Source organism: Myiozetetes cayanensis, unplaced genomic scaffold (assembly GCF_022539395.1).
Source record: "Myiozetetes cayanensis isolate MyiCay16 unplaced genomic scaffold, myiCay2020 scf5-8, whole genome shotgun sequence".
Lineage (NCBI taxonomy): Eukaryota > Metazoa > Chordata > Aves > Passeriformes > Tyrannidae > Myiozetetes > Myiozetetes cayanensis.
Genome location: NW_026087742.1, coordinates 67,304,191 through 67,331,525, shown reverse-complemented (window position 1 = coordinate 67,331,525; position 27,335 = coordinate 67,304,191). Strand labels below are relative to the sequence as shown.

The 27,335-nt window shown below is 34.6% G+C and overlaps 1 protein-coding gene across 11 annotated transcripts in view; it reads left to right on the top strand.

Annotated features, from left to right (window-relative positions):
- Positions 1–27,335, top strand: part of MYCBP2 (MYC binding protein 2) — a 173,245-nt gene that overhangs the window by 94,423 nt on the left and 51,487 nt on the right. For 7 of the 11 annotated variants that reach the window (XM_050333825.1, XM_050333823.1, XM_050333827.1 and 4 more), the window contains 14 exons: positions 656–874; positions 1,979–2,204; positions 2,503–2,621; positions 3,922–4,009; positions 6,942–6,994; positions 8,145–8,317; positions 8,529–8,673; positions 10,476–10,688; positions 12,866–12,921; positions 13,328–13,443; positions 15,647–15,744; positions 20,005–20,121; positions 20,882–21,022; positions 26,274–26,348. In XM_050333825.1, the coding sequence (XP_050189782.1) occupies positions 656–874; positions 1,979–2,204; positions 2,503–2,621; positions 3,922–4,009; positions 6,942–6,994; positions 8,145–8,317; positions 8,529–8,673; positions 10,476–10,688; positions 12,866–12,921; positions 13,328–13,443; positions 15,647–15,744; positions 20,005–20,121; positions 20,882–21,022; positions 26,274–26,348 (1,839 nt within the window). The remainder of the gene's footprint in view (positions 1–655; positions 875–1,978; positions 2,205–2,502; positions 2,622–3,921; positions 4,010–6,941; positions 6,995–8,144; positions 8,318–8,528; positions 8,674–10,475; positions 10,689–12,865; positions 12,922–13,327; positions 13,444–15,646; positions 15,745–20,004; positions 20,122–20,881; positions 21,023–26,273; positions 26,349–27,335) is intronic. The other 4 variants (XM_050333830.1, XM_050333829.1, XM_050333824.1 and 1 more) reach the window with 2 other exon arrangements.

Genomic DNA, 27,335 nt, shown 5'->3' with positions numbered 1-27,335 from the left:
CAGTAGTAAAAGGCAAGGCATTAGAAGGATGTCATTTACAGCTCATTGATGAACATAGATGGTATAAAATGTTCTTTTACGTTATAGAAATTGTTTTTATAGTAAAGAGCAAAAGCGGTTTCTCATTAAATTATTTCTATCAAATTTAGAGATGGGAAGATGTCAGCTGTAAGTAAAAGAACCTTATTTCCCAGTGGCAAGCGTTTTGCTTTAAAAGTGTACCACTCCTTTGAAAATGTCTTAAAGATTACAGGGAACAATGGGAAGCATAATGTTACATGCATTAAAATAACAGTATCATTACAAAGTATAACTGAACTATGACTTTAGTATGGTATTTGCTTACTGTCAGCTCGTGCTTACTGGTTGTTACTGTCCAGGTTTTTTAGTAGAAGCTATTCCAGTGAAAATATCCCTCAGCTGTATACACATTCTTCTGTCAGCTTTGGTGACTCTCTAGGAGGAGTATTTGAGAGTCATGTAGTAATGTTTCTTCTGTTGAGACTGTGTAGATGCAGAATTGAAAAATGACTGAATGAATTGTAGTTAGTGATATTTTGAGAATATCCAAACAATTGTTGTAGAGAAATGGAAGTTTGAGGGAATTGTTTTCACCAAGTTATAATACTTTATTGCATGTGGTCTTACGTTACAGGTTGCTGTTGAGGTCTTTGGCCTAGTACAACAGCTACTTCCTTCCGTGGCAGTTCTGAATCAGAAATACGCCCCTCCAGCTTTTAACCCAAATCAGTCTACAGACAGCACCACTGGAAACCAACCAGAACAAGGGCTTTCAGCTTGTACTACCTCCAATCACTATGCTGTTGTAGAAAGTGAGCACCCCTATAAACCTGCCTCTGTTACGCACTATAAGGTGAGCACAGTTTCTAAGTGCATGGGTAGTTTCTTAAAAGCTTGATGCATGTTTTTTCTTTAGTCAGTGTTTACTGTCTGAAATATTATTGCCATGGATGATTCGTATTTCTAATATGGGAGACAGTTTCCTATATTATTGCTGTACTGCTTCCAGGACAAAACTCTTTCTCCATTAAGTATAGTGGAAACTAGTGAAGTTTTAATGCCCTAACTCAGGTATATTTAGGGACTTTTAAGTCCCTAAATTTGGTAAGTCTTAGATTTTCCTACTGTCATGCACAGTTTTTTTCCCTCTAACTGTACAGATTGTAGAAGTTCAAAGTCTTTATGTATGCATTATGTAATCATATATCAGACTTTCTTACCTAATGCTAAACCAGTGTTCTGTAAAAATATCTTATGTCAATTCTAGTTGAATTAATATTAGTAAACCTCAATAGAGAAGGGGTGATTTTTTTCTAGTTGAGTAAAGCTCTCAGGCAGAAATTACATGTCTGAGAGATAAATCCTTTTTTTCAGTTATTGAAATAAAGAGCTCTGCAGTCACATTGATACCACAACTCTAAATCCAGAGGTAGCAAACCTGTAATCAAGAGCCTAAAGAGGTCATTGATTATTATTCCACTTGCTTGTACTGTGAGATAGCAAGACATCCACTGCAGATGCTGCTCTGTACTTTTCTGTACTGTACTGCAGCTGTTCTGTACTTTGCTAGGATGGCAGATATTCAGTATGTTTATTGCAGTTTGAGTTTAAAAAGTTACATGAGAGTTCAGTGTTCATAGTAGTCTGTGGTTGTTTTGTTTAATGTGCAGAGTTCTTAAAAACAATCACTAGTGGTGTTGGCACAAATACTTAATCCGAATATTAAGTTATATTACAGGGTTATAATTGAATAAGGTGGTTCAGGTGTATATGAAGTGCAAAGAATATATTAGGGTAATGTTAATTTAAAGCATATCAAAACAATTGTAATAGAATTACTTGATTAAATCACTTTTGTAGAGTAAAGAATTAAACCAAAAAGGAAATTAAATAAATGTTACAAAAACCCCAACAACCCCCAAAACTTGGACATAATTAAACTATTGCTTTGTTTTAGGTGACGTTCCCTGAATGTGTCAGGTGGATAACAATAGAGTTTGACACTCAGTGTGGCACTGCTCAGTCAGAGGATGTTCTTCGTTTACTAATTCCTGTCAGAATTGCACAGAGCCTGGGATTTGGACCAAAGCATACTTCTGTTCATGAAAACCTTAATTCATGGATAGAACTGAAAAAATTCTCTGGATCTTCAGGATGGCCTACCATGGTATTAGTATTGCCAGGTAATAAATAGATATTGCAATAATTAATCATAATGTGAGTTACTGAAATAATGAAAGAAAGTTTGTTTGCTAAGATAATTTTGCAGAAAAATCAAAGTTGAAGTGTCTTTATCCAAGCTGGCAATCTGCTTATGTTTATGGTAGGTTTCTTGCTTGAAGTGTTACTCTGGTTTTTTTCACATGCTTTTAATTCACGCTACATATAAAGCCTGAGTTTCATATATACACATGTAGAAGAAACATACCAAAAGAGGAGGAATACATTATTTATTTAATTTATACTTTTACTTTTTTTAAGGAAATGAAGCTCTTTTTTCTCTGGAGACTGCATCAGACTACGTGAAAGATGAAAAAGCTTGTTTTTATGGTTTCAAATGTTATGCAATTGGATATGAATTTAGTCCAGGATCTGATGAGGTAAGGAAGAAGTGAGATGGTACAGTTCTACACCTAATAAATCTCTGCTATAAGGCTATTTTTGGGGGGTAAAAATATTTGTATTTCCACTTCTGACTAAAGAATATAAGCTAAGTATTTTTAGATTAATTTTTAAAAGGCTTTGATGTTTTTTGTCACAGATATTATTCGTTTGGAATTCTTTAACCAGGATATTATTGGAATGACCTTTTCTTTGGTTTGTGGCAGTCTGCAAATACATAGTGGGGTTTTATCTTGTATGTCAGTGGGATATAAGATTTCCTAAAATTCCAACCTACTGTGGCATCAGAAATCCAAAGTTTTGGGGCTTTCAGATACAAAGTGATCGGTATTTCACTGTCACTGCCAATTGAATGACAAATCTGCATTATTTTTCCAGTGCTCAATTATACCAGAACTCTCAGACTCCCTAGAAATACTCTGTGCATTTAGGCTACCTGAGATTATTTTACCCAGTGGTTTCCTCATCTTTCCTTTAAGGACATGAGTTGTTTCCACCACTGTTTATTTCAAGGGGAAGATGAAATTTCTTCATGTCCTTGACCCAGTGCTTTCTTTTGGCTTATTTTAAGAGACTAGTGAAAATGCTTAATATGTTTTATAATAAATCCAGAAAAATAACTCTAACCTTATCTTGGGAGTCGTTGGGCCTGTTGCTTCATGTGAACTTCCCCAGGTCTGCATATCTTGCTTACACTAAAACCCTCACAGAGGATTTATGTCATCTTATTCCTGGATTTTGCTCAAGCTAAATCATGTCTTTGGGTTTTCAAAACATGAAGTTCTTTGGAATTTTGTAACTTACCAGATAAGAAAACATACTGTAAGATTATTAGCTATGGTGATCTCATTAGCTTTCAGCAAAATCAGAAATACACCTTTTTATAGTGCTAAAGTTTTATAAATAGTAAAGCAACTTTTATGGTGTAAAAACTACCTTGCATCTCAGGACTAAAAACACTATAACTAACTTAGATAAAGTAATTGGACAGACAGTGCAAGGTTCTCATTCTTTTGGCAACTTTGTGGTGAAATTTTCTGAACATTTTCCTGAAGTGTTACCGATTATCATATTCAGATGTTCTTACTAGGCTAACAGAAGCATGATAACCCATTTATTAATACTGCTACCAAGTGGAAATTATTCTAAACATTTTTATTGCTGACAAAACTTCAAACTGGGACAGAAGTATTTCTTCATATGAAAGCATAGTCAGGGAAATGTATTCATTGTCCTATTTTCTGGGACACTAATTTTGAAAATTGTTTTAATTTGAAGGGTATTATTCAGCTGGAGAAAGAACTGGCAAATTTAGGAGGATCATGTGCAGCAGCTTTGATGAAGAAAGATCTAGCACTTCCTATTGGTAAGTCCTACTCAAAGGACATACTTCCTTACTTCATCATTGTCCATGTCAATGTTTTCTTAATTTATACTACATTTAAATATTATTGTTGCTTTTACTTAGAGATAACAATATGAAATTTGTTCTTAAAACTAAATTAATAAAAAAAAATAATAAAATGAGTGTGTTTTCTGCTTACACCTCTTCCTTCATGTGCATGTGGGGGAGGAGGGAAAGCTGGTCATTTAAATCTGAATGAACTCCCCCACCCACAGGTAGTGTATCAGTGTATGAAATGTGTCTCACACTTTCCTTGTGGTACCTCACAAATGTGCAGGTATTATTTTTGTATTTCTCTTCTGCTGTCTTTTCTCTCCTCACTCCCTACCTTTCTGAATGAAAACAATACCTGCAACATTGAATTGCAAAATTTAAACTTATTACTTTAAAATTGAAAGTGACCATTGAATCTGTAAACCTTATAGTTAACAATATTTCTGCTATAACTTTTTTACAATTAGAAATTACATACTTGTACAGTAGATGCAGCAAATAAAGGTTTACAGTAACCCAAGTGCCATTTAAAATGTAAGGAAAAACAAGAGTTTATGAACACTGTTGGATACGAAGATTGAATTAGAACTTCTAGTGATGCAACCATAGTCCATGTCATTTAATTTCTCCAAAATAGCATCTGTATACAGGAAAAACAGGCTTATAATTTATAATAGGATATCTTTTTGATGATTTTAATTTAGGAGTGCAAACAAGAGCTCAGACACAGTTAATGAGACTGGAAGTGTGTATTAATGAGCCAGGAAAGCATTGGTCAGTGTACAATCACTAAACCTGCTTTGAATTTTTTAACCCAGTATTTTGCTTATGTATTTGAATGCACAAATTTCTTACTTTATGTGGCAAGTAGGCACTTCAGTTGCACTGGTAGATCTGTATTTCACTCTCAAAAGTACAGGCAATTCTATAGTTGAAATAGTGCCCTCATTTCTTAGACTCCAAACTCCTTTGTTTTGTTGACTTCTCCAGCACCCTTTTGCTGCAACTGAAATTGCTCTCAAATATACTGTATTACTGCCGTTTCTAATCTGCAGAGACCTCATTCCTGACCTGCAGAGCCCTGTCGTCCTATTTGTGGAATCATGTCCTTTAAGAAAAGCCAATACAGAATCATACAATCAATAATCATATAAAAGACTTGTAATGCATACACACAGAAAGGCCCTTTTTCGTAGACTTTTCATAGTTTATTTTATAATTTCTACAGTTTTACCTTTTTTTTTCTGTGTGTGGATGTATGCAGGCTAAAGAAAGTAATCTATGAAAAAGGCTCACTCCACAAAATAAGTAGCAACTTAACTTGTATTGCCTCTACTTTGGCATTTGGAATTTAGGTATCTGTAGCTAAGCTAGTACCTCTAATCTTCTTTTAAATTAGACATCTTCAAAGGATGGTTCATGTTGTCCTAAAATGAAGATGTCAGAAAAATGAAAGTCATCACCCAAAGGATGCACCTGTCTTCTTTCATTTGCTGTAAAGCTATCTTGTAATACCTAAGTGAGAGCTCAGGGTCTCATTCTTCTTTGCCCAAGAGCAAGTGAGGTAAATCCTGCTCTATTTCCCAGCTACTCTTTAGAGCTCTAGACCCAATTAAGTGCTCATAAAACTTGGCAATTTTAATGAAGACAATAAGAAACTTCATGAATCTTCTGTCAAGGAAAATAGGATGATTGAACTGATTTTTATGGGTTGTTACTGGCATTCTTCTAGGATCCTTCTGTCTTCAGCTTTATGTGCGTGATTTGTCTTGGTGTATTGACTTTAGAGAGCTTGTCCTTTGCAAAGAGGTACCTTACTTTTTAGTAATTGTTGTAGTGAGTATATTCGGTATGCAAGTAGCCAAATGTTTGTCCAAGTATTACACTAGAACCATTAGGAAAAAAAGTGTTTTGAAGAACTTTAGGAAGCTTTTAACTTTTTTGTCTCCAAAGGAAGATGGAGTAGAGAGTGATTCTTTTAGATATTAGGAAAACTATCTTTGAGAGTACACGCAAATACTCTTTGATTTACTATGTTCAAAAGGTCACTCTTTCTCCTTGCCAGTTCTCCAATACTTAAATTTAAGATATTTCTTCCCAAGAGAGAGATCTGGTCTATGATCAAATTCTAACTTAAACAGCAGTGTGGAACTGATTGGTGTATTTAACATTATTATTTCTTAGTTGTTTCAAATTTGGTAGAAATTATTTCTGAGGGCAGAATTTTTATACATCCTTATTTATTTGAATTTTGGGACTTGATTCTTCTCATTTCTCTTTCTCCTTTCTGACTAGTAGAATTGCCTGACATGTTTTTGAGAGAGAGTAGAAATATGGTAACCTTATCTGTTTTACTCTTCTGTTAAAAGGCTGTGTTTGGCAATTCTGGTCAACCTGGAATCAGACTTTCAAGTTGTATTTGTGAGAAAGAAATATGGTGTAATAGTATGTATTTGGGTTTTATGTTATAGGAGAAATCATAATTTACAAAACTATGTCAAGTTTATCAAGTTTTTAAATAATTTTACTAAAAGGGAGCAGTTGGTGCTCCTTGGTACCTCTTCCCAGAAACTATTTTTACCTTCCAAAATCTTTTTCTGAAAGGATCTAGTTGCATCCAAAGATTTGCCATACATACTGTCCTGGAAATAAGAAGACAAGCACCAAATTCTTTGTTGTGTGTAATGTCGACTGTTCATTTGTGTGTGCACTGAACTACACAATACTGCATGTTTATATGTTACTTGAAAAGATTAATATTTCAGCTGCTGGTTGAACATTGTGACACAGCATTATGCAAACCTAAATTTTATAATGTAAAAAGATTCACAAAACAGAACTGAATTTCGTATTTTATTATATGTAGGTAACTGTCAGTATTACTGTTATATTTTTACAGCAGGTAATGAATTTGAAGAGGATCTTGAGATACTTGAAGAGGCTGCCTTACAGGTAAACTATGGCTTTTTATCCACTGCTGCATACTTAATCACATAATTGCACTGAAACTCTTCGACTGCTAGAGAAGAAAATAATTCATAAGGTTTTTAGAATAGAATAGAATCCAACTTGTAAGGAAACAGTTTATGAAAGTCTTAGAGAAGTTTAGGATTTCCATTAAATCTGTTTTTTATAATAAATCTGCGTAGGAAAGAAATGGAGAAAATATCATTTAGAAAGTTAGATGACAAAATATTTCAAAATATCTAAGTGTTTGGCATAAGGTGTACTATTTAGCAAATTTTAAATGTTACTAAAATTAATCCACCATGCATCTTTGTAATTAGAGAAATAAAATAACTTTTTCGGCTGAGCGGTGACAATAATCAATCACAATAATGTGATTGCAGTTGTTCTGGTTTGTTGATGGCGTTTTGATGGTAACTAATGCTGATAAGAAGCTCCCATCTACCCCAACAGATGATGAACTGTGAAAGAAAGAGTCTTCACATTCTCTCTCCTTCCTAGTTATTTTCACAGCAACTGTTTGGAAATTCAGTTATCACAGTACTTGATGGAAAAATGTAGCAGTGCTACAGTCTGACACCATTGCATAGGCCTTAGGTAACAGACTAGTAATAGAACTTGACTGGGAGGAATCAGATGTTCCTTGGAAGAAATATTTTTGTCATCAGTCTGTTCTTGGGCCCACCGTATTCTAACTCAAAATGGGAGCTAGGAGGGTGCAAGTAGTAAGAGATCTACCCTTCTATATGCTATACTTCTAACCTTTTATCTTCTTCTGAAACATACTCATTAGTCACATTTTCAGAACATCTTTCTTTAGTCTTCTGCTCACAAATCAGCAGTTTAGGATATTTTTAACATGTTACATTATTCTTTTCACCAGAAATTCTCCCTCAGCTCAAGGTCATTTAATCTCTTTTGACATAAATTATTGATTAATGAACTGGGCTGTGACTTTTTTTTTAAACTTTCGTCAGAGTAAAGTTTATTCTCTTCCTCCTTGAAAGGTTTTCAGTACCCAAAATGTCTGTACCAGTGTCAGTGTTGTGTTATGGGAAAGTGTCAACGTGTACATTACTGAAAAGCTGGCTAATGTCTCCATCCTTTCACCCCCAACTTCTGCCAAAAATAATAGGTGTGCAAATCTCACTCGGGCATTCTTGGGAAAGGCTTGGCGCTATCTCACTCACCAACCATCTTGGAAGCTCTTGAAGGAAGTCTTCCACTGCAGGTGCAAAGCAATGAACAGTCATTTCTGGAGGATTTCATTGCTTGTGTACCAGGATCAAGTGGTGGACGACTTGCAAGGTAAAACTGCACTATTGCTTGTGTATATGACTAGCTATAGATCTGTAATAGTTATTTTAAAATTTGTTAAATAAGACTGTATGACTGTATTGTTTCCATGAAACAGACTTTCTGCATCCTTTTTTAGCTGAAGTCATATTTGTAGAGAGTAAGAATTTTTTTTCTGGAGGCTATAAGAGATTTTAATTTTATGTGGTTTTATTTGCTGTAGGTGGCTTCAACCAGATTCATATGCTGATCCTCAAAAAACATCATTGATTTTGAATAAGGATGACATTCGATGTGGTTGGCCAACTGTTATTACAGTACAAACAAAAGACCAGTATGGGGATGTTGTTCATGTTCCTAATATGAAGGTAATTATTGTAATCTTGGCTGTTCATCTGCTTGATTGTGCTGTCTTTTAGTTTTTGTTTTAGGTATTCCACAGAATACTCTTGTATAGAGCAGAATGTGGCATTTGTAAATTCAGTGTAGTCAGACTTTACCACTAAATCCACAAAATTATCATATTCTGTATTATGCCAACATTTCATGCAATTTATAACTTGTCTGTAAAGAGCTACACATGTATAATTGTAGAAATAATCTGTCATAAGGGGCATTTGCTGGTGATGATGTGTTCAGGGAACAAGAATCCACCATTTTAACTTTTAAGCTGGGAAAGATATTGTAAATCATAGACTTTATGAGGGGAAAAAAAAGGAACCAGAAGCACATTGATGAACCATCTTATTTTATTTTAGGCTAAAACAGTACTTTTCCCTTTTCTATTTCTAATATTTGGAAGTTCATGTAGTCTTTGCAATTAATAAAAATAATTGGCAAAAAAGTGGAGTTCTTGGATTTGCCTTCAGCATTTTCAGTTAATCACTTTTAATATCTTTTAATACAGGAAAGGAAGTGTTCTTGACAGCCTCAGGTAGAGTTAGAAGAACTTTGGACATTTTGGAGTAAAACTTATGTATGGGCTGCTTGATTTGAAGTAGCAAAGCAATGGAAACAAAAATTAAACACAAAATGGTTTTTGTGTAGTTCTGATAAATTAGGTTATTTCCGTGTTTTAAAGCTGACTGTTACTGTGAAGTAGATGAAGTACCTTTTGTAAAATCACGATTCTTGTGATAAAAGCTCTCAAATTTATTCTTTGCATCTGATGTTATAATTGAGTTACCTTACAGTGAACTGTAAACTTAATAATGAATAGGGGTTCTACAACAGTAGCACAAGAAACAACTCAGTCACAAAAACAGCTCAAGTGAAACTTGTGTATGTGGTTACTGACTTAAATGTGTGACAGAGGAAGTGGAAAACTCTTAAGTAGAGTTTTTATTATATCAATCAGGAAGAGGATATGTCAAAATATTATCAAAATTATTGCTGGATTAATTATTTAATTATTGTTTGCCAATGTATTAAGGTAACAAATCTTAATTCAACTTAATGATTCTGCTGAACTCAATAAGTCGGCAGTGCAGTGATGTAACTTCCGATAAATTAAGTCAAATTTTGATAAAACAGTGTGAAAACTGCAGTATTTAAACATAATTTATTGCAGATTTAGGACGAGTAACACAAACTTTTAAACTTATTTTCAAGGTAGTCTGCCTGGTTTTCCTCAGAAAGCTGTGTACAGCTCACTGTTACCTGCACTAATGGAGGTCTGTGGTACCTCTGAAGGAGAAAAAGTCAGTTAAAATATGCATTGAAGAGCACAGTGTAAACATACAGTGCTGATGTAGTACAGCAAGTCAAAATCCAATCTGGCCACTGGTGATCCAGATCTAGCAGGCTCTGATGATTTCCTCCAAAACCTATGCACTCTTTTGGAAGGCTCTTTCTGCTTTGTAGCATTTTCTGTTGTGGGATAACTTCACCATGCATACCAGATTGTGTGCTGCTTCCCAGGGAGTGCTGTGGGAGTGGTAGAACTCCAGCCCTTACTGGTTGTGTCCCAAATCAGTTGGGTGTTTCTCTCCTGTACATTGACATTTTTCAGAGATGCTGTGCTTGGCTTTGCAGATTGTTAAAGGTAGATGCATTGGGTTTTGACACAGCTGGATTTACAGTGAGTGCTATAAGCACTGTACTGTAATAAATCTAAAATAATGTGTGTTTTCTCTCTAAATCATGTTCTCTATTCCACATCACATTGCAGGTAGAAGTCAAAGCTATTCCCGTTTCACAGAAAAAAACATCCTTGCAACAAGAACAAGCTAAAAAGGCACAACGGATACCAGGGAGTCCTGCAACAGCTGCTTCCCCTAGCAGTGATATGACCTTTGGAGGACTTCCTTCACCAAAGCTTGATTCTTCCTACGAGCCAATGATAGTAAAAGAAGCTCGATATATTGCTATTACAATGATGAAGGTAAATTACTGTCATTTTAGCAACGTAACTATAAAATTCAGCAGTCAAAGTGTGTAAAGGTATGTGAAATAGAAGGAAAAAAGTATATTTTATTTTGGTCACAATCTGAAAATACATTGTTTACAAATTATTCTGATTATATTGAAGTTCAGCATAAAACAAGGTACATCAAAAGGACCAGTTACATAAACTCTAATGCAGTTGGCTGGATTAGCATTCAAAAGAAAAGTTTTCTTTGATTTTGATTAGACTGATTAACAAATTAGTCTGAGTCACTCAGGAGAAATAAATCAGATGTTGAAATGGTGGAGAGGAAGTCAAACCAGTGTGTCCATATAAAGTTGGAGTGTTGCAGTGAACCCATATTAAAAACTGGAACTGGTAAATATAGGAAGATATCAGAGCTCGGCATAGTAAAAAGGTCATAAAAATGATTTGTGTATCAATGCATAAATATTAAGCAGTGTTGGATGAAATGAGCCAGTGTCAAAGGGATCAGCTCAGAGATGTTGCCAGAACAGTTTTTAAAGAACTGAAAGCTAGCGTTGATTTGATTGACTATATTATAGCACATGCAATAAATTTACATATATGTAACATATATCGACCCAGTTAAGAGATGGGACATACTGTGTACAACTATTAGTTGGACAGCTTAATGAGACATGATTAATCAGGAGTTAGAGAAGAGTAATACTTATATAATCAATATGGATTTATGGGGGGCAGAACCACCAAAGTAGCATCTTTTAGAGGGTACGGGGTCTTTTTTTGCAAAGGATAGTTAATGCTGCAGTACCTCTGTGTAAACAGTGCAGCTGGGCACTACATAGCGTCCTAATGGATCAGTGAAAGAACTACTAAATCAATGTAGTGTACAACAGATGGTTCAAAAACTTGTTAAATCACATGCCTGAAAATATATTTACAACCAGGGAGTGTATATACAGGATATAAGTGATTTTATTGATTAGGGGGGTTGTATTTGGACTACAGCAAAGACCACTTCTTACCTTGATGCTACTTGCCACTTCAAAAAGTGGCTTGAGACAGGGCAGAAATACATTATTTATTCTAAGTTAGGACTGAGATGAAATTTTTGATAACCATTGTCCACAGGTACCTGCTGCTTCTTTTCAGTAAGAGGTGTCAAATCTGTTCATGCAACTATGAGGGTGGTATATCTTATAATGCAGCTGGATACTCTGGAATAAATGATGGTGGTACATGTGTAGGGTGTTCAAAAATTCTTTTCTAGATTTGATGGATCCTTTGAGTGAGGAATGCTTCATATTAGGTAGTTAGTGTGTAATGGTTTGTAATTGATTCAGGCCAAGATAAAATGAAAATGCAAGTATTCCTTTAAAGTCCTCTTAGTAGGTAATAACAGTATGCATCTCATAAAGATAAAAGTAGAAAGTAAAGGACTACACCAAGGTAAAATACAAGAAGTGTCTCTCTTCGTGATGAGACATGCTTGATTTCCATGTTAAATGCCTTTTCAGATAATCTTCCAAAGGTTCCTTTCAGATTAAGTCCTTTCTATTCAAAACTTCAACTTTATGAATTCAAGACAGTCAGTATGCTCTTCTACTTCCCCCCACCTGCATTACTAAGCACATTCATTTTGAGTGTAAAATGCAGATGTCCCTTGGTCTTTATACCAGCCTGCATGTTATATCAGTATTTGATACATCTAAATATGATTATAAAATCTAGTTTCTCACTTCATGACAATAAATTATGACGTTTGGAGGACTGATACCCAAAAACTACGTCCTTGTATAGACACCCTGCTGTTTTGTAGTTTTTGACCTGCAGCATATTTGCTTTCTTACCTTCACATGGTCTTCAATGTACCTACCTGGATTAAAAAACTTCTTGTACAAGTGAGATTAGAAGAGATTCAAAGACTTTACTGTGAGCAGAGGCATTTTGTTAGCAATAACTCTCTTTATTATCTAGATAATGTCTATTTAAAGAGAAAGTATACTCTTTTCATATATGTGTATATTTTTCTGTGTTTTGGAATTTGTTTCTGATTCCCTGATAACTGCTTCTGGTGACTGTAAAGTTAGATTAGTGTATTCTTTGAGAAAATACTCTTTTTTTTTTTTTTTTTTTTATTCAAGACAGTAGTGTAATTCATTTTATGTTTGAATTCAATCTGTTTATAGGCATATGAAAATTATTCCTTTGAAGAACTACGCTTTGCTTCACCAACACCAAAGAGGTAAACATTAAAGAATTTCTTTTTGTTAGGGACTTAAATTAACATGTCCTATCACTTCTGCTTACACCCACACACACAAACTGTGACTGACAGGTAGAAACAAAGAAGTCAAGTATTACTATCTATTTTCTTAAATTTGGCAATTTATTATTTCTTAATTGTTCTAATGTTGATTCCTTATTTGATTATTTACTCTCTGAATGTGTTCTTGCATCATTTACTGTACATAAATGTGGCATAGAGGGTTATATTTTCATATGAAATTGTAGGAGGTTAGTACATTGAAAAGGAAAAAATTGTATTTGGGTGATCTGATAGAAAAAAAAGTTAAGTTTGCCAACTCAACAGATGATCTCCAAGAAAACAATAATTGTTTAATGATTTTAATTGTTTTGTTTGTGCCTAGACCCAGTGAAAACATGTTGATCCGAGTCAATAATGATGGTACATACTGTGCGAACTGGACTCCTGGAGCTGTTGGTCTCTATACCATCCATGTTACTATAGATGGCATTGAAATAGGTACTTGATTTTCACTGTATTTAAGCATAGATTTATATAATATCCACTTTGTATACTGATAAATTTATGTCTCAGTGCTCATAAGATTTAATATTATAGTTCATAGCAAAACTTAGCAGCTAAGTTTTGGTTCAGAAGCCTCTTATGTAAATCCCTCTTCTTTGTCAAAAGGAAAAAAACCCCACAGTTATTCTCACAAATCATGTATTTATAATGTGGTTAGACTGCCAGATTGACAGATTCTCTTTATTCTCAACCCTCAGTGTTGAAAAAAGAATGTCTTGTTTCATCTGTAAATGACAGAGATGTATAGTTAGATGAAAAAAAAAGAGCCCAACCTTGAAGAACCTGTGGAAAGGGGAAACTGTTCCTGGCAATTTAGGAATAAATATTTTCATTTCTTCTGTGGAAAATTGAGAAAGTGTGGTCTTAACTGAGACTCTACCTGAAGTCCCAATTATTTGTACTAATTTTTAAATGTTTTTGGTTCCTTCCTTGCTGAAAATTTTTTAGTTATCTTGCTAGTCCTAGACCACACTAGACTAAACTGTGAGATATTATAGCATGTGATGAAACACTGTCCCTCCAAAAACACTCTGTATGTTGAAGCTCTCACATTAGTCATACTGGTGGTATGGTGAAGATGGTAGTAAAAACATTGAAAGCACTGTAGTTAGGCCCCGATCTGATAGGAGGGTTTGAGTGATTTCACCAGCAGTTCTTCTTTCTCAATACTATACAGAACCTTTTGTAAATACATAATGATACTCATAAATACAAATACATATAATTCACATAGAATTGGAGCGGGATGCTATTTAGTGTGTTAACTACGGAAGATAAGATCTGTAAAATATAATTATTAACTGTTATCTTCGTTCCTCAAACAGGAACATTTGCCTTCATAGGAGCCTCCAGTAGCACTCAATTGTATTTTTTCCAGTGTGTCATCCCTAAAGCAAACTTTACATTGTAGTTTAAATCAGCTGCTGTTAAATTTTACACAGATTCTACCATCCTCAATCGTTGTGTAGGGTTAACTTTTAGAAATGCTAGAATACAACTGTTAATTTTCATTATAAAGAGGTATGAGTATACTCTAGTACTTACCTGTGCTGGTTTTCTGCAGTGGAACTTCTGTTCTGGTTGAATCATAATGTCTGACTGTCCCCTGTCCCTCAGCTCAGTTGGTTGGAACACGGTGGTAATAATGCCAAGGTCGCAGGTTCAATCCCTGTATGGGCCTTTCCCTTGAGAGCTGGACTCAGTGAACCTTGTGGGTCCCTTCCAATTCAGAACATTCTGTGATTCTGCTTTCACGTACCTGTGCTTGACTCATAATTCTGTCAAATATTAACTACTTAAGTACTGGTAGTAGTTTCTTTTTGTTTCAAACCTTATATGTTCTTGATGCTTCTAGATTTCTTCTCTTACTTCCATGCTTGTTTGGAAGGATTTTACTGAAGCCAACCATTTTATTGCTAGGTCTGGATGTTTCCTTTCAAGATACTGCTCTTCAAAGGGTCATTTTGTAAAACGAAACAAAAAATGTGAAAAGATCTACTGAGGTCATTTAGTTGTAGTTGGACCTTAACAGTGATTGCTGAGACAATTATTTTTAAGGTTATTACTCAAGGTTATACACGTCTCTTAATTTAAGCGTTTCATTCATGTGTCTTTCTTCACATGTCTTTTTCTTCACAAATGTTGAGATATTTTCCAGTACCTTCTGGCTTTATAACAGTGATGGTAATTAAAGGTGCTGTTTATAGGCCTTGTCTGGCTTGGCTTTTCAGGCTCTTATGTGTTGCAGTTAGCATCTGCAGCAGTACAGCATGCATAAGCAGAACCTTTCACTTTCACTCCTCAGACATTCACTCCTCTGTTCACCATTCCTTGAAACATAATGCCCCAGACAGTATTAGGGTACAAAATTAAGTAGTGCTTTGTACATAAGGTGTGACAGATATCTAATAACAACATGAAACTACATCTCTGTAAATTTCCACAAATGAAAATACAAATGTTCAGAAAGTAATACCTTGCACCATGAAGCAACTGCAAGTGTTGTTTATGACAGAGAGATAAGTAAGTGGTTATTTTGTCTACTCTGAGTTGTAGCACAGATGCACTGTAGTTACTGTTTAACTGATATATCCCCTTATATTTCCTTTTTTAAAACTTTGTCTTTGTTTGATTATAGATGCTGGACTAGAAGTGAAAGTAAAAGATCCTCCAAAGGGAATGATACCGCCTGGAACCCAACTTATTAAACCAAAAGCAGAGCCTCAACCAAACAAGGTTTGGAGAATTAACAAAACAAACAAAACAAAAAAAAAATCCCACAAAGCCAGATAGTTATATTTGGGTGGGATTGGGTGGGGTTTTACTATCTCTATATATACTTTATCATGTAGTAATGGTGCAGAACTTAAGGTTATTTGCAGATCACTTTAACATGCTGAATGGAATGAAATTAACATACTGGATAAAGGAAGCATATTCGTTCAATTTTTTTTTCTTTCTATCCATTAATAAAGCTGTTATAAGCTCTACAGAAACTGCCTGCATCTTGGCTTATCACATAAACATCGAACAACTATTATTAAAGCCACAGATTGAATTCTGCACATTATTCATTTTACAGTGAAATTAATTGCACATAAGGGCCTTACAAAGATTTGTCTTGTTTTGTCATAAGGATCTTCAGTCAATATTAAATCCATAATGAGATAATGGGTTTCTTTAGTGATATTTCCGTTTCTTAGAATGGTGGGATTTTGTTTTTAAAAGGTATGCTTTCTGTAGCTTTTGACTTCCTCATTTCGCCTTATCATTCCACCTTGTCATTCCATCCTGAAGAACTAAAATAGACAAAAATAAAGAAAACAAGCCAAAATGAGTGGCAGTGCTATAAGGAAAATGCCCAGGTGAGGAAACCACCCTGTACTTCCTTTAGATGCAAAGGAAGGGATATTAAATGAGGTCCTAAATGGTTTTTTCATGGAATAAGCTTGTATGAAAAAGATGTGGAATTCTGAAATACCACAAGGTTGTCCTTCCGTCTCTTATTACAATTGGGAATGGGGTTAAGAAATGCATGGTTAACAAAAGGATCAGGTGTTTGACAACTTCTTACCTATAGAGCACATCCTGATTTATTTTTTTCCCAACTTTTAGAATAATCTAGAGTCAGTAACTTTGTCATATGGTTCCCCAGTCCATAAATGCATCCAGCATCTGATTCTGCCACTAACAAGATTTCTTCCCTGCAGCCACATCTCAAAATAAAAATAGTAAATGTACTTTTAGTTTTCTTGCAATGTTTTGTCCGTCACTGCAAACTATTTTTATTTTCTCCACAAGAAGGTACTTTTAGACTTTCTCCCTTCTCTTGGAAGGAAGACTTCCTGGTTAGTTCATTGTCTTAATTAAAACTCCCAGTTCCTACCAGGGGAGATTTATCTCACACAACTTGATGATACCTCTATCCAAGCAGATCATCATGTGCTGTTTACTGTCACCAAGTTGAGAGACATCTGGTTTGAGATGAAATGGAAGTTCTGGATGGAAGTTCTGTTGTTCTTTTCAATTATTATAGTGGAAATTGCAGTTACTGGTTCAACATAACTAGATGTTGTCAAGTAACAGTCTTCATGAGAGTTAAAATTACTTGACAAAAGTTAGTCCTCTGGTGTTCTGAGGCATTACCTAGTGTTTAATTCTCTCCATATGTTGTTCTACTTGTATGTCTTGTTTCTTGTTTCAAGTTGTAGTCTATTTGAAAAAGGAGCCGTCTTTGTCCTGTGTATAGTGTCTGTAGAGCTTGCTGCAAAATGAAACTAGACCTTTTGTGGTGAATCATTTAATCACTCTTCTTTCTTCTGTGCCAAAATAAATCACATAACAAACCAGATTAAGATAATTCTTTGTGTATGAACAGCAGTATTATAAATAATACAGAAATGTAATAATTGCGCTTTGCTCTGTGTTTTTGAAGACAAGAATGCAGATTAGACATATAACAATCAAAGACAGCCCAAAACACCAAATCATGTTTCATTGAGAAAAAGGTCCTAGTTGAGTTCTAAAAGCTTCTTCATCTTCTCTGTCAGCCTGAAATTTCGGATAGTTATAACCAAAGAACACTAACAGTGTATTCTCAGTGGTGATCTGTTCTCAACCAAAATATTTTCATTGAGGCAGTGAACCATTCTAAGTTTTTAGTCAAACCTTACTGGAATCACAAGTTGAAAAGGGGTATTATATTATGATTTTATATTTGTATTCTTCATTTTCTGGTATTTGAAGTCAGGTGTAAATCTGCTTTTTTGTCCATCCATGTTAGTAAAGGGAAGATTATGATAGTGATCTGTATTCAGCCTGGGGTATATGACCCATAAGAATTGTTGTCTCCTCACTGGCTGTGAAGCCTAAATTAACTAATTTGCAGGAAACTGCATTCTGCATCCTGTTGAGGAAGACATTATCTTTCAAGTTATGTAATGTAATTCATTTTAGTTGGAACCAACTAGAAGAAAGCAGTCCTAAATGAACTGAATTTGAAAGTGCAAGACTGGTACCAAAATGATTGGTCACTGCCATGTTTTGATTGTTTCTGCTGTTCCTGACATGACTGAACAATTAGCTAGCATCAGTTGCAAAAACAAAAAAACAACCACCAAAGCCAAAAGCTCTGGGCTGGGGGTGTTTTTTCTCATCCCTTCATAGAAGGTCAACCCCCTTGTTAAGGTTGCTCTATCCTATAAAATATGCCTTTCTGTTCTGCGAGGTGTATCTCTTTTCAAATTTGTCAAATAAGAAAGCACAGCAACAAAACTCTTGAAAACTGCTGCGCCCTGTAAGGGACATGTACATCCTAATTGCTAAGCCCTTCTGCCTTAGTTACTTCTTTAGCTGGAATCCAGTTTGTGTGTGCTCCATGGAAGAACTAACGATGGGGATGTTATGTGACAGAGTTACTGAACCAGTGGACCATACAGAAATAATCCAAGCAAAGAGGTGCAATATCAGACAGAAGACACTGACAGCTGAGCTTTTATGATGGTCAGACATGAGCATAAAAGAGCTCTTAGTCTGTTTTTGTTGTATTGTCTGTCGGTGGATCTGATCTGTAAACATTTTCTGAGTTGTAGGTTGCAGTTTTCTTACAACTACTTAGCTGCTGCAAAGGGGGAAAATGTTCCTTCCAGGCCTGTGCAGACTCAAAATCTTGAGTGTGAATTCATCCTCTAAATTAAAGGTTTTAATCCAGGTTATAGCAAACTGTCACATGATTTTCTGAAGTAAAATTTTGAGTTGATAATGCAAGGACCCCTAATTTGCAAGGCTTTGTTTATAGGCTTGTCTATGTTGAAAATGCTGTCAGCAATGATTCAGCTTATACTTTTACAAGGATCTCGGAAATTTTGTCTGTTGAGAGAATCTAAATATTTTGAGTAAGAGGATTGTTAATAAGCAAAACCTTGAACATTTTGGAGTATGTTACATTTGAAATCCTTTACATGCTTCTGATTTTTTTTTGTTTTGTTGATTTTATTTTTTGGTGTTTTGTTTTTTGTTGTGTTTTTTTTAATTAGCCTTAGAATAAATACCATTTCTTAAAATAAAAGATTTCTTTAGGGAAAAAAATAATTCATGCACTTAGCTGTTATCTTTCATTATCTTTCACTGAGTTTATTCCTCACATATCATTCTGTGCTTTATGTTAAGGATTAAGTCCATACTTCATCGATACTTTTACTAGTTTTACTTGTGGAGTTCGAAAATAACCTTCCAAGAAAATAATATATGCTTTATACCATATGCATAAAATATATGCACCTCTTAAAAACAGAGACCAAAAGGATGGCTTACACTTGTTCTTTATGGGACAGGTGTGTTCATACACCTGAATGGTGAAAAAAAGTGAAGTGCAAAACAACTGGAAGATTTTGGGGGGTTGTAGTAACTCAAACTGATAATAAGGAACCTCTGCTCTAACCTTCCTGTGGTAAAAGGAGAAACTATTGAAATAGCTATTTGAAAATTAAAGAAATAGAAAGATCTGTTCTTTTTCTATTTTAAAATGTCTAGTTAAACTCTTTAGCTAAGGAAAAGATCCATGTTTTGGTCAAAAAGCTAACTAAAGAGAGTATTACGGTATCACAAGTGAGAATAGTAATCCCAGGCTGATCAGTTAGGAAGTGTATTAAATTTGAAAAGGCAAATCCATTGAAACTTGCAGGAATGAATAAAATATGAGTGTTAAAGAGTCAGAAGCCTGTACTGATCATTGCAGGGAATATCAGAAATATTTCCAAGACTGAATCAATGTCTGTGTTTACATTTCAGGGGATTTTTGAACGTTGTTTTTATTGACTATAGTAAAAAAAAAATGAAGGTATACACAGCAGCCATGGGAAACTAGCAACAAACTGTAGCTCTTATGACTGCCGTCTTGTCACTGGCATTTCAGAATCTGTTAAACCTATTTCTTTTTACTCTGAGAGCTCTGTTCCAATTTTTTTCTTCCTTACTGTCTTTCTTTGCTTCTCTTAGGTTCGCAAATTTGTGGCCAAGGACAGTGCAGGGCTTCGTATCCGTAGCCACCCTTCCCTTCAGAGTGAGCAAATAGGCATAGTGAAAGTCAATGGATCCATCACTTTCATTGACGAGGTAATCAATAAGACATTTCTACTGAAAATTGGGCTAAGATGTAAAGTTAATTCATGCAAATAATGGGGTTTTTTTCATGTTTAGATGTTGACATATACAACTTGAGAGCATAAATTGCAAAAATCTGAATTTACTAATTTAATTTTTCAAGCTGTCATTTCCTTTTAATTTATTTACTTCAAAACCTATGTAAAAACATTTGATATTCTGGTACAAGAAAAGAGAGTTCCTAGACTTCATCTTATAATAATATCTCTTAAAATTTAGCTTTTCGTGACTTACTATTTTAACTCTACACAAAAATTCAGATGTAGCTGTCCTTTTCATTATGTCTTTAACTTACAGATCTGAAAGATCACTAGTGTGTTACACTACTGTGCATGTGTTTTTCTTACACATACAAAGAATATTTTTGCAATTTACAGGGTTATATCAGCAGTGGAAAAATGGGAAGTGGGGAATTCATAAAGCTTATAAAGGCTTCACTTTCTTTCCTCTTTTCTCTCAAAGAAAACCTTATTGTCGCATGATTGGATTTCAGTTTGTCTTCCCAGCTTTACTTCTAAAAAGATGTACCTGTCATTGCTTTGAAATTCTGATTTTGTCGATATTCCTCTTTACCTCTACTTATATTCTGTCAGAATAGTGAAGGTGGTTGCTTCTTTGCTACTATTGTCTGTCTGTCTGAAATCTGTTAATCCTTGCTAGCTGCAGAAGTTACAGGAGGGCGTGGCTCCTTTTTGTTGCTTGTTTCCCATAGATCCACAATGATGATGGTGTTTGGCTGAGGCTGAATGATGAGACAATAAAGAAGTATGTTCCTAACATGAATGGTTACACTGAAGCCTGGTGTCTGTCTTTTAACCAACATCTTGGCAAGAGCCTTCTGGTACCTGTTGACGTAAGTAAAAGGTGCCTTTGAAAAATATCCGAAAGTACACTCTATCCTCATTACAAGACTTTCTTTAATTAAGGCTGCAAATAAGTCCTGAGGTAAACAATATTTTAGTTATGAAATATAACCTTAAATGTTTTTGGAGTTTTGAGGGCTGTTGTGTAATGAGGGTGGAGTGTAGAAAGGTACGAGGCTTTTTATGTTGAAGCCTCTCATCCTAGATGAGAAACAGAGATACAAGGACTGCTGTAATAAAAATAGAATAGTATTAGATTGTGGTCTGCACCAGGTGTTTCTACTGCTAGATTGCATTGTCTGTAAAGTGGTCCACCTGGGCCATGATTTCATAAGAGAGTTGTAACCTCTACTCTCATAAGAGAGTTTAGTGAATCAGTGTAATTGAGACTTTTTAAAAAGAAAAAAAAAAAAAAAAAAAACCTGAAAAGTTCATTAACCTCTGGGTTTTGCATATATTTTTGTGAGTTTTACACCCGAATCCTTAAGTTATCAATTTATTAGCTAGCCAGAGAATCCCACAGCTTTAAGACTGTATAAAAAATTGAATTTATAGAAAGAGTAAGCATAATTTATTTGAATAACTTTTATGGTGATCAGCATCACTACAGTTCAAACATTGCACATTTTCTGGAAACAAGGCACTTTTTTTTTTAAATGCAAAGGACAGAAAGGGAAAACTATATTAGCCAAACCAGTGCTTATTAAATAATTTATGGAAGTGCAGGCCTTTCTGGCTCATCTGTTCTCATGCATTCCCCAGAATGGGCAGTACTTTGGTTTCTTCTGTGCACAGTGTGAGAGCCAGATCTCATTCCAAGTACCGCTTTTTAGATTTGATCTGTTGTCTTATATGAGGTAGCTGCTGTTGCAGTTGAAGATAGTTAACAAATGTTTTGTGAAATTAAACACTTCCAGCCAGTAATATCATCCTGTTGATGGTTTTGGGTTACAAAAGAACTGAGACATTCCCAGTTCCAGTGAAACTGGGTTATTTACTAGTAGCCAAATCTGGCAATTTATAAATCCCTGTGGCTGCAGTCTGTGTTCTGACAAACACTCTTATATGATGTGAATAGGTCTTCTTCTTATTCACCTTCTTGACTGTAAATTATTTGTTGATATATTTCTATTTGGAGATTTCTTACAATAAAATTCTTGTATGGAGGATTACTTTGTTCTTGCATATGGGAAGCATATTATTTTTGCACTCAGACGTCCGTCACTCAAATGTGCCTGTTGTCACACTGTGTATCTAGTTTACTGTAGAATATAGGAAAATATGGGGAAAAAATAAGCTTTGCTTAAAATCTTGTCTGCATTTTTGTCTTAGATATTGATAGCCGTTAGAGAATTGCTACATTGTGCTTTCATGAAATGTTAATATTTTTATGCAGCAATTGAATTTTACCAGTTCACCCATGATAAAAGTGAATTCACATTGATTAAGTAGTTAAATTCTATAAGTCTGGATGGGTATTATACTCTGCTAGACTTTTTTTAGTTGTTTGGGTTGTATTTTTAGTTATTTTTAATACATTTTTACTTTTTGAAGGAAATGCTTTTGAGTTCAGCAGTTGTGTCTGTGGTTAGCAAGACCTTATTGGCTGGCATATTTTATATAACTCTAGCATTCACTTAGTTCCAGAGCAGAGTATATGCTGTGCTACCCTGAGAAAAACCTGAAAGGAAATGGATATTATAAATAACTGAACGTTCAATCTTGATAATATAATCTTGAGAATTAAAATTTCATTTGAATAAGTAGGTCAGGTACAATCAAATGTCAAAGTATCCAGTTTTCAAACATTTCACTCTCTACCTCGGTAGAGTTCAGATAAAATACTATCTCTTTCCTCAAACACTGCTGTGAATTTAGTTTTGATACCATTCAGTCTACTAAAACCTGTTAGATATGCTTAAGTTTAAGTAACAGTTCCATTGCATCTTGAATGACACAAATCACATGCTTTCTTAGCTTCTGATCAGTAAGCAGTGCTCAACATGGTAAAAGTCTTAAAAAAGCAACTGTTCTAACAATGAAGCAATGTGCAAGAGATGTGTTTTGAGCTAATTTCAAATGGAAAGTTTCTTTGCACAGCTCTCATATTTTCAAATTTGAAAAAAGTTGAAAAATATTGCATTTTTTTTTCTCTGAATTGTCCAACAAAAGGGCTGTGTTTGTAAGTTGTCAAATTTAATCAGTACAATCCTCTAGAGATTAAAGACTCATGGGGCAAAAGATATTCATTAAATAATAAATGATAAAGGTTCATTAGATTAAATTGTGATATTATCCGTATCTGCTTATCCTGTTCTCTTGATTTGGATAACTGAATGACATAATGAGCAGAATGTAGTAAATGGAAAAAAAAAAAAAACAAACCAACGTTTATGTAAAAGATTTTTTTGAACACAAACTGTTTGACCAGTAGTGGCTTAAGAATAACACTAGAGAAAGCCTCTTGTGTGACTGATAATACAAATGGAAGATCAGTTGGCTGAATTAGTCATTGTATTCCCTGTTCAAATAGAAGTCACATTACTTTTATTAGGCTCCAGTTCTATTCAACTCACAAGTGTGCAGACTTGTCAACTCCAATTACATTGCTCTGTCACATTTAAATATGCAGGCCTTCTATAATCATCCCTTAAGTAAATAAAATCTCTCAGTACATTTTGTACAATATGTTAAAAAGTGTGTTTTTAAAAGAAAGTTTTAACTATTCTGTTTCATCACTGAACTGAATAGTGAACAAATGAAGAACAGGTTTTCAGCAGTGTTAATTTTGGCATCTTCTTGACATATATATTGTATCTACATTTTATGTATATTTATTAACGTTAACTAGATATTTCATGATACAACAAACACTGAATGTTGTTGATTTCTCAACTATACTGTTGCTGTATTTTTTTCAGAACTATTATATTTAAATATAAGTGATTATAGGAAAACAGAGATCCGTGGTAGTTACCAGTGTTTTATTTATTTGAGCCTTGGTCATTTACCTTTTTAGAAAAATCTTCAAAGTCAATGCTCTTCTTTTATTAGTCTTGTCCTTTCACAAGGAACTGCTATGTAGTCTCTGATCTGAAATTGTGCATCCAATCCATTTTAGGTAATACAGTTATAAGACTGAATTTAATCGATGGTGATTTTGGATAAGCTGCTTCCATCTCTGGTAGTTATTTTTGCCGCTGTCTTGTGGCATTCAGCTAACTGTTTTTGAAAAAATACGTATTAAGTTCCTCATGCTGACGTTGGTAACTTAGTGAAAAGGTACATAGGATATAAAAGAGTGCACACGAGGCAGAAATAGAATTTTATCTTGGTTAAGCTCTGGACCTTGACTTCTAAAAAAATCATATACTAAGGAAGTTTTTGTTACTTAATTTTAAATGTAAAATGTCATAAGAAGGAATACTGTACTCTGATGCCCAGTTACGTTATTACATTCCCCAACCACCATAGGCAGTCAGGATTGAGAAACTGCAAGCTTTTCAAACTGTTATTGCAGTGGAAGAAAGAACCAAAATTAGTATATAGGCTACAGTTTTTGATCACAGAACCTCAGAGAGCTGAATGTTCTGTGGAAATATTGAAGGACATTTGCAAGAGATTTGAAAGGGGAAAAATAAACTAAATCTACAGATGGTAGCAGAAGGAATAAATATAAAGCTTTTCTGTAGTAGTTTCTAACCTATTCATCTAAACTGGCTATTAGAATGCTCTATGCCAGGAGACTCTCAATCTCCCAGAGCAAAGGAGGGCTTCTAGTTTGAACTTCTTGGTGTTGCTAAGCCAGCTTGGTCCCACTTCGCTGCTGTTGGTTTCCCTTGTATGTGTTACACAAAGAGCTTTATGATGTGGAGAAATAAGTCTTTGAAATTATTTAAATAATTTAGGTATGGATAGTCCATGTTTCTCTGTACAGTAGAACTCCATCAGAAAATAGGAGATATGCTGCAAAGTAATACAGTCAGTCAGTCTAAGTATGTTGGATGCCTATGAAGTACACTCTCATGTAAATGCAAACTTTTTTATAGTTGTCATAGTTTTGTGTCAAATTGGTGAGCCTGTATTCTGCCAATCTTCCTAATATCCACGTTAGTGGTTTTTCAAGGAATACAAATGAGGCATGCCAAGGGTGTTTTGTACTTGTTTCTGCTTGAAAGGATTCACTGCATTAACTACTGTTAAATTTTCATGTGACTACTGCCCAGGGATTTCACCTGGTTCCCATATCAAGATGGGAATAGGAAATTAGATTTTGATACCTCTGTTCATATAGATAGAATGGTTGCTTTGTCAAAGGGATTCCATCATAAATACAATTACTTGTACTGATATATATATATATATTATTAATTCTTTCATTTGACAGGATCAGTGAAAATTTCTTTGAAATCAGTAGAAACCAGCTTATGGAGAAAAGATGACTTCTTTTTCATGGCTGATCAAAAAATGCTGTCCTCACTGTTCTGTGGGACGGGAAAAATACACAGAACAGCAGTGCTCATTTCTGTAGTGTGGGCAATTGGTTTTAAAATTCGTGAAGTCTCTCTGGCCACTGTATTTGGTTTATGATTGTTCATAACAGACTAGTAAATGGATTATACATTTTATGAAACAAAAGAAATCTTAGCAGTTGTTCCCCATGTAGCACTGAAATTTTTGGCTCTGGTAAGGAGTACGATTTTGATGTGCAAACTGGTGAAATCTTTCTGTGCAAGTGAACTGCTTTCAGCAATGGTGAGCTTAGCCCTTCTGCATCTCTTTAGGTGTGACTTGGTGACTAAAACTCCATGTGCATTTGTCTTGCACTAGTTGAAATTATCTTTCAGAACAGCAGAGCATCTTCCTAGAAAACTGCTTTGTGATGGGACCAACTACTGTTTCATTGTAACAGAAGTGTGGGATTTTTCTGTGCATGAAGTCTCAAGCTTTATAAGAAATGTCTGGGTCTTAATTTCTGTAAATGGCATGACACACTACATCCATTTTGAGCTTTTGACATACTAAACTGTTTCTGTTTAATGGATGATTTGCCATGGTGAGCAATGGACTCAGGTGACTTGATTAGGAAAACAAAACTTTCCCCTTTTGCAAAACATTCTACTAGTAAATTTACTTGTGTAGAAAGTTTGCATTATAATACCTTGAGCTTCTTCCTCCAGTATTTCTTTGTTCCCATTTCTTTGTTGATATATGTCTTTTTTTTTAAACTTTGTTGCTCAGAATGTCTTTAATGCTAGCCAAGGAGTAAGGGATTTGGACTTTTTTTCATGGACTTCCAAAGCTTTACCCCCTAAGGTGAGTTAAATTACAGGAACAGTCACACTGTCTCTCATGTTTTCAGAATGCACCTTATGACTCAACTTTATACTAAATATTCTTTGAAGTCTGTTTTACTGTGAATTATTTTTACAGGAAGTAGAAGATTTGCATAGGATGCTGTATCTGTGTCTCTTCCTTTAGGATGAGAAAAAAATACCAGGGCAGGTTATTGAATTTTCATTAACTCATAAGTAGCACTCTCCTTTTTTAATAAAACAAATTAGATGTTCAGAGAGATGGCCTAGTAACGTAAGGAAGGCTTTAATTCTCTGTTAGTGCAGAATTTGCTAGTAAATTTTTTTGTGTCTTTGAAGGCTTCACATGCAGTTGCAGCATCTAATAGGATGATATTTGTATGAGTAAGGCCACAGATACTTAATAAATGCTCCACCCATTCTTAAACTTTTTAAAAATTATGTAATTTTAAGAACAAGGTATGTTAAGTACAGTTAAGCTGTTTAACTACAGAAGTGTTTGTCTACATATCAGTGCTGTAGTGATTTTGAGATCCTTTTTTTTCTTCATGTTAACTTCATAATGAAAATGACATTGTGTTGTACAATTTGGTTTAGAGATTTTAAAACTTGTTTGTCCACTGAATCTTTTTCCCTGGAATAGCAAAATTTATTATAGCAAGATCTAAACAATATTTAAACTTTTTTTTTCCTTGAAACTGTTTACCACAACTTGCATTAACTTGCTTTGTAAGTTACATATTTACATAAGAGTCATTTTTGCATAAAGGCTTCTTGGAAAAACTGCTGTATTAGTCTGGAGATAGTGCACAGACTTCATATCACAAAAAAAAAAGCTGAAAATATGATAGTTAAAGGAAATTGCATTGATTTGAGAGGAAGTAACAAGAGAAGAAGTTTGGTTTAAATCTGACAAAAGAAAGTATTCATTTACATAGCAGGAAGTGAACTTGGAAAGTGGTGTTACAGGAGATTGTTGAGGCAGAAA